Source organism: Chiloscyllium punctatum, chromosome 49 (assembly GCF_047496795.1).
Source record: "Chiloscyllium punctatum isolate Juve2018m chromosome 49, sChiPun1.3, whole genome shotgun sequence".
In the NCBI taxonomy this organism is placed as follows: Eukaryota; Metazoa; Chordata; class Chondrichthyes; order Orectolobiformes; family Hemiscylliidae; genus Chiloscyllium; species Chiloscyllium punctatum.
The window spans coordinates 60,151,465-60,159,226 of NC_092787.1; the positions used below are offsets into that span (position 1 = coordinate 60,151,465).

The 7,762-nt window shown below is 35.5% G+C and overlaps 1 protein-coding gene across 2 annotated transcripts in view; it reads right to left on the reverse strand.

Annotated features, from left to right (window-relative positions):
• LOC140469506 (tumor necrosis factor-like) overlaps nt 1-6,574 on the reverse strand; it is a 38,807-nt gene extending 32,233 nt beyond the window's left edge. For both annotated transcript variants that reach the window (XM_072566083.1, XM_072566082.1), the window contains exon 1: nt 6,447-6,574. In XM_072566083.1, the coding sequence (XP_072422184.1) occupies nt 6,447-6,530 (84 nt within the window). In that variant the 5' untranslated portion in view covers nt 6,531-6,574. The remainder of the gene's footprint in view (nt 1-6,446) is intronic.
• Nucleotides 6,575-7,762: the final 1,188 nt, after the last annotated feature.

Consider the following 7,762-nt stretch of genomic DNA (forward strand, 5'->3'; position numbering starts at 1 on the left):
TTATCAAGATTGAATTTTATTTGCCACTGATCAGTTCATCTGACCAGCTCATCTATACCTTCACGTAGCCTAAGGCTGTCCTCCTCTCTATTTATCAATCCACCAAGTTTGTATCAATTGCAAATTTACTGATCAACTGTCCTACATTCACGTCTAAACCATTTATGTTAACCACAAACAACTGACTGTGTATTCAACATCTGAATTAGATACTTTGACACTATTTGGAAGAAGAGGGAAGTTGTCCCTGGTTTTTCAGCTGATATTTATTTGTCAATTAGCTTCAATTAAAAAAAGCAGATGTTCTAACGGGGATCAATTTGTTGTTGTGGATGTTTGCTTTGCACAAATTTCTTGGAATTTCTTGTCTATTGCAGTAAGATGAGAAGTATTCTGTTTATTATGAAACTCTTTAGAACATTATACGAGGCCAGTATTAAATAAGTGCAAGTTCTGTCTCTGCCTTATCTGCAATCATTTTTATTTGTAATTGCTGATTAAGTTCAGCTTTTATCTACCGTATATCATCCTGCATAATTACTAAGATGTGAACCTTCCATAATCTATGCAAAAATTTCATGAAATAATAGGAGAAAAATGATCAAATAAGCCTATTGAGAACAGTTAGTGGTTTTATTTTCTTAAATGGGTTTTGTGGGTTAGAGAACTAGTAATGAATAAAACAAAGTCAATTGTACAATCAGTTGACTGATAAGAACTGCAGCAATAAACTGTGAAAACTAGCCACAAGACTTAGGATGTATATGTTTAAAGTACAACTTCTTCAGTGTTTAATCCGACAACCACCAAAACAGAGGCAAGAACTGGGGCTATACAAATTCTAAATGTTTATGGAATTGGCACTTTCACCAACATGATAACCAAATTGCTCAGTACTAGGATGCACATCTAGCAGGTTACTAACTTGCACTTAGGAATTTCGAACTACAGAGAAGGCAACCTTGTAGTTTTGAACAGTGAGACCATGAAAAAAGTAAGTAAATGTAACAGTTTTGTTTTTGGCTCGGGGAGGAAGAAGAATGAAAGCAGAAATTGCAGGAGAAACTCAACCAGTCTGGCCACATCTGTGGAGAGAAGGCAGAGTTAATTTCTGGACCCAAAATGTTGACTATGCTTTCTCTCTAGATACTGCCAGACTGGCTGAGTTTCTCCAGCAATTTCTGTTTTTGTTTCAAATTTCCAGCATCTGCAGTTGTTTGCGAAATGTTATTTGTGGAAGAAGAGGAGATCTGTTTTATAATGTGCATCCTTTTTACCGCAGTAACATCATACAAGAAATATAGTGTTATATATTGTGAATTGGTAAACAAAGGAATAAATCTTATCTAAAAGTAATGAATATAGTGTACATAGTTTTAAGACAGAATGCTGGAGACATTCAATAGGTCTGGAAGCATCTGTGGAGAGACAGAAGCAGAGTTAATGTTTCACGCCTGGTATGACAGTGACTTGCAACATTAACTAAGTTTTTCTCTCTCTACAGATGCTGCCTGACCTATTGATTTTCACCAGCATTCTGTTTGTTTCAGGTCTCCAGTATGTGCTTTTTAAAATTTTATTCAAATTTATTTTTCATATTTAATTTTAAGTTTGGAATTACTATTAGCAAAGCATTAAAACTGTCAAATTACATATATGGTGGCTTTGAAAAGGGTATTGTGTTTTTAAAAAAAGAATTGTGTAAAATTTGAAATCAAGAAAAGATAAATTTCATTCCTATTATGTTCTAGACTGCATTATTTTCCAGTAGACAATTTAATAAATAGGACTTGAAAGGTACTATCATTGAAAGACTGAATTATGATATTGCGTTATATTTCATGGTGCTAACTTTAGTTCTTTTGTAGAGCCATAATTAGTAGAAAGAGAAGCTACCTGTGCAGCAGAGGAATCATGAGTAAACATCTATCTAGCAACTTAGAACTATCAACGCAAAAGCAATAATACCGTTGGAAATTAGAGTCAGTGAGAATGACCTCATATTTGACTTCATACTAACTGCAGTGTAACTGCAATTGGTGCACCTTAAACTTAATAATTAACCAATATCATCCAACTTCATTTTAATAAGATGTACAGAATTCTGTTGTTATTTAGCTTTCAGTAAACATGCAATTGCTTACTGATCTGTAATACCTTCTATCTATCTCTCCTTCTGAACCTTTCTCATTTGTATTTTATTGATGTAATAATTGACAATAGAGTGAGGGCACATAACTGACAGGGTTGACCTACTGACAGCTAGCATCAACTCAGTAGGCTGAATGGGATCATTCTGTGTCATAATCACTTTATAACAATTTTCTTCTGCCCTTTTCTTTCTGGTCTTTTGCACTGCAAATAGGCTTATTTATATAGGATTGAAATCCACACTTTTTACATTGTATCTTAATCTAAATATTAAGCTCACACTGCATGAAAACTCTGCAGAACTCCATCTCTCGTCACCCCCATCAACTTCTGCAAGTGTTAGGCTTTTAAAACCCAAGACTGATATCATGAAAATGATCTCATGATTCAACACAATTTTTAACTTTTATTTTTATGTTTTAATTTTACTGCTCTGAACCTTGATGGGGTCCAACACTCTGAACTTTATCACTCACCTTTATGTTTTTTAGATATAGAGCTCACTTTCTCCTGTTATAAAATGGTGTGGGACCAAGTAGCTCAGCACTGTACGTATCGATTCTTGGAAGCACAACATTGCTTACAACACTGCCGTTCCGTAAAATTCCTCATTTAAAAAAAACTTGAACAAGCCAAACGCAGGCAGGTGGGACTAGTTTAGTTTGGGAACATTCTGTTTCCATGCTGTATGACTCTAAATCGATTTCTCTAGGAAGATATCCGAAAGCACAAGCAAACTACAAGAAATTGTCACTAACAGCAAACTCTGCACAATCATCAACATGTGACCCTTACAGTAGACTTTTATATCTCTTTTTTCTAATTTAATAGATTATAGACAATTTGAAATTGAAGCTAAGTCTAAAACTGAGCAGGGTTGCGCACCTGAAACATCTTCCCTTTAATTTCACTAATAGTAATATCTTCTAAACAAATCCAATAACATAATTTACTTAATGATAAGACTGGATCCAAAATATGAGATAATTACATTTTATTTTTAATTATAAATATCAACAGCTAGAAACCACTTTACATCTTCATATTTCAAAGTTGACAGCATTTTTTCTTTTAATTTTCCTGAGAACCGCACAAGAATGTTCCCCATTCTCTACTTTTACTGACATTCAGTCTTGGCAAAGATTTTGGAATTTTGCTCTGTATACAATATGTTTCAGAAGCATATAACTTAAAGACTTTAATTTCCATTATTTAAAAATACTTCAGTACTCATAAATTATTCCTTGACAAGTACATCAAAAACATAAACACTACTTTGCTAATGTTTGAAATTGCCATTTCCATTTCAGTTGGTTATCTCTATACTAGTTTTTCTTCTGGCTGAAATGACAGGCTGTTCCTTGTCACTGCCTCAGCATGGTTAAGGGTGTTTCACCCTCTGTGCCAGTCACGTTCAGAGGGCATGCCTAAGATCGAGAAATCATTGTGAAGTAAAGCACTTTTAAAAATCTTGGTATGAGACATCAGCCTTGAAATTATTGCTGCCATGAATTCTCACCCCCACCGTTAATGATCTCCAAAACTCTACACTTAAAAGAGTTTACTGCTCTTCATCTATTTCATTTTACAGAAAACTCTGCACAATCATCAACATGTGACCATTAAAGTAGACTTTATAAAAACATATATATTCTTTTGAGATATGGGTCTTGCTGGTTGACCGGCATTTGTTGCCTGTCCTTGAGAAGGTGACAGTCAGCAGTTGCCTTGAACTGCTGTAGTCCATTTGAATTAGGTAGTAACAGGGAGCAAAGGAAACACCAAGAACTGAAACAGACACACATATACAGCTACACTATTGCTGAATAAAGATCTTGTTTGAAACAATATTTAACACAATTGGATATCTTAGTATTTCAAATTTAAATGATAAAGATCAAATGTTTTTCCACTCCACAATATCACTAAATGTCCCTTTTGATTCATCTTTGTATTGTGGATTGCACTGTTAGCAACCACTACAGTGATAATAATTGTTTAAAATATTCAGAACTATGTTTTTCTTCCTGTTTTCGAGTAATCAGCAGATATCTAACCAATGTTAATTTCTAACCGATAACTGTTCTTTTGATTGTAGTCATTAAGTTTTGCTGTTCCAGTCCCAACATGTTCCAACTATTTTTCCTATCATATTCGGCAATATATTCATACCTGAACACACATGAACTCACTGATTTACCATGCAACTCTCTAACAATGAACTAGTGACTAGGTGGCCTGAGAAAAGTTTAGAAAATAATAAGGGGCATGAATAGCCAAGGTCTTTTTAACCAGGATAGGGGAGTCCAAAACTAGAGGACATAAGCTGAGGATGATGGGGGAAAGATATAAAAGGGACCTAAGGGACAATGTTTTCATGCAGAAAACATTATGTTTATGTGGAACAAACTGCCAAAGGAAGTGGTGGAGGTTGGTACAATTACAACATTTAAAAGCATCTGGATGGGTATATGAATAGGTAGGGTTTAGACGGATAAGGGCTAAATGCTGGAAAATGGGTCTAGATTAATTTAGGATACCTGGTCAGCATGGACAACTTGCACTGAAGAGTTTGCTTTTGTTCTGTACAGCTCTATGACTCTGGTTCAGTCACCAACTTACTGTCCCTTAAATATGTGAAAAATGCTGTGTTGAAAAGGAAATTAACATCAACAAGAGAAAATTTGCTTTGAATAGAACATGCAGAGCCATTGAACTGAAGGGGCACATGCATATCTTGGTCTTTATTAGTATAGGATGTAGTTGCCAAACCATATTACATTCAAATAGCAATTATTTAAATCAGCCCTATTATTGTCTGCAATATTACTCTTGCAATTGAAGAGCAGTATAATGTCACCATTTTAATCTACATCAAAGTATTTCAACTAAAAGAAAACTATTTAAGAATTACGATATAAAAAAAGTTTACATTATTGTGTTTGAAATGAAGTTACACAAGCACAACTTTCTCACAGTGATTGGTAATCATTGCCCTCTAGTGGGTATATTGCTTTACATTCCTGCATGTCCATTGAAAGTTAACTAACTCATAATTTGAACAAACCTCCTCATAACACTCTTTGTTACAACAAATCTGTATTTATAATAAATCTCGTGCCTAATTCTGACTAGAGACCTTTAATTTGTTTCAATGAATATGGTCTTAATGTTCTCTGAATATGAGCTGTTCCACTATTGTAGATTTGAGTCATCATCACTCAATATATTTCAAAGCCCCTCTCTCGTTCTGTTCCAAATTTGCACTGACAATTTACAGTTTATGTCAAGAAAATGTCCAAAGAATTCTACTAGGATTCTTTCCAAACCTTGTACATGGCTAATTTTTTTTATAGAGTCATAGAGATGTACAGCATGGAAACAGCCTCTTTGATTCAACTTATACATGCCGACCAGATATCATAAATATTGACAGCATTTGTACCATATTCCTCTAACTCCTTCTTAGTCATATATCCATCCAGATGCCTTTTAAATATTGTAATTGTACCAACCTCCACTCCTTCCCCAGGCAGCTCATTTCATACACACACCACCCTCTGCATGAAAAAAATGCCTGTTAGGTCCCTTTTAAATCTGCCCCCTTCTACCTAAACCTATGCTTTCTAGTTATGATCTCCCCACCCTGAGGAAAAGACCTTGTCTATTTACCTTATCCATGCCCCTCATGATTTTATAAACCTCTATAAGGTCACCCCTCAGCCTCTAATGTTCCAGGGAGAAGAGCCCCTGCCTACTCAACCCCTCCCTATAGCTCAAACCCTCTAACCCTGGCAACATGTTCTCCATATCAAAACAATAGTATAGCCTGTTCTGACATAGAATGAATGCTGATCAAATTTAAGATTGTGCTGTCTCATTACCAACAATTCAAAGACATTAAGAATATCAGATAGTTACAAAAATCCAAATTTTGCTTGCATATTAACAATGTTCTAAATCTTGAACCAGCTAGAAACTGAAATAACCTAGGTACAGTACAATATACCATTTGTAACTTTCACCTAAGAAGCTCATTGGTAATCACATTTCATAAAATTGTTGTAATGAACCTTGTAAGAAATCAGTCAGTGAAACAGCATCGTTTACATGACGACCTCAAGCTTGACACAATCAGATTTTACTCAGCGTGTCAACTAGAATAGGTCCACAATATTCGGTTTTGTTACATTCAACTATTGTTTAAAATAAATTTGGTGCTGGAAATATATTTAAATGAGGCTACATAACAAAGGAAGAAAACTGTTTTAAAAATAAAAATGACTGCTACTCACTGTTCTGTAAATGATTAAAACTCCTATAGATATTGCTGTAGAAATGAGACTGAGCACTAAGCAGGCCACATTTATAAAGTTCATGTTTCTGTTCTGGAATCTCCAGTCCAAAGCTCTGCCTTCAGGATTATTCACTTCTGTCTGAGAACACATTGTCAGACAACAGCAAGTAGTAGAGGGTTTTGCGTATATTTATACATGGTCACCTACACATGATCTTATCGTATAATCTACTTGCATCAAGTTAAACTTGGTATCTGTGCAGGTTTTTTCCCGCTCCCTTGATGTTATTAAATGCCACTGGAAAATAAAAATCATTTGCAAAGGTGTAAATGTGTGGGCAGTTAACGACACACGAGCAGAGTTAAGAAACAGCTCATGCTTACGGGCAGGGATTTCTCAAGGGTAATCCTGTTAAATCAAATCTGGTGACATCATTGTAACGTTATAGAGGTGGGGGTTCCAGGAGTCTTGGATTTCATTATCAGTGATGTTTGTTTCAAACTGAATTATCTACAGACACAATCACTTTATACAGTAATTGACAGGATGTGTGGCTTTATTGTGATAGACTCACCTGCTCCTTTCTAACTGTTTAGAGACAAATTCATTTGTGAATTGCACCTTTTTCTGTAAATATTTGTGGTTTTGAAGGTACTCTTGGTGTTTTGTGTATTCTTACACTTGTACTTTTTCATACATTTACAGGTAATAGTATTCCACAGAAGAATCACAAATGACCAAGTAAACGTTTGACTGCATTGCAGGTACTGTATCCTGGGAAATCCCTTCATCATCAGAGGGGGTGCTGCTTGTTATCTTAAAGCTTTTGTTGTATGGTCTTTAATGAATCTTACAGAGAATTACTTTCTGGTTTAGGTGCGAGACAATTCTATGGCTTTAAGACCTGACAGAATATTTGGCACCATGCAACTGCCATATTTACTTGTGCAAGCTCCATTGAGTTTCTTCTTTAATGGTTGGAGGCAGCATGTAAGTCAGTTTGATTGGAAGGCGAAAGTTTAAGGGTGGAGCATTTCAAGGGGAGGAGAAAAAAAATTAGGAAGCTTTTGGGGTGCCATAAAAGTCATCTCAGCCAATGAAAAATTTTGTCCTGGCAAAAAAAGTCAACAAGTTAAGAATTCAGTAAGGTGTTCGACAAGGTTCCCCATGGGAGACTGATTAGCAAGGTTAGATCTCACAGAATACAGGGAGAACGAACCATTTGGATACAGAACTGGCTCAAAGGTAGAAGACAGAGGCTGGTGGTATAGGGTTGTTTTTCAGACTGGAGACCTGTGACCAGTGGAGTGCCG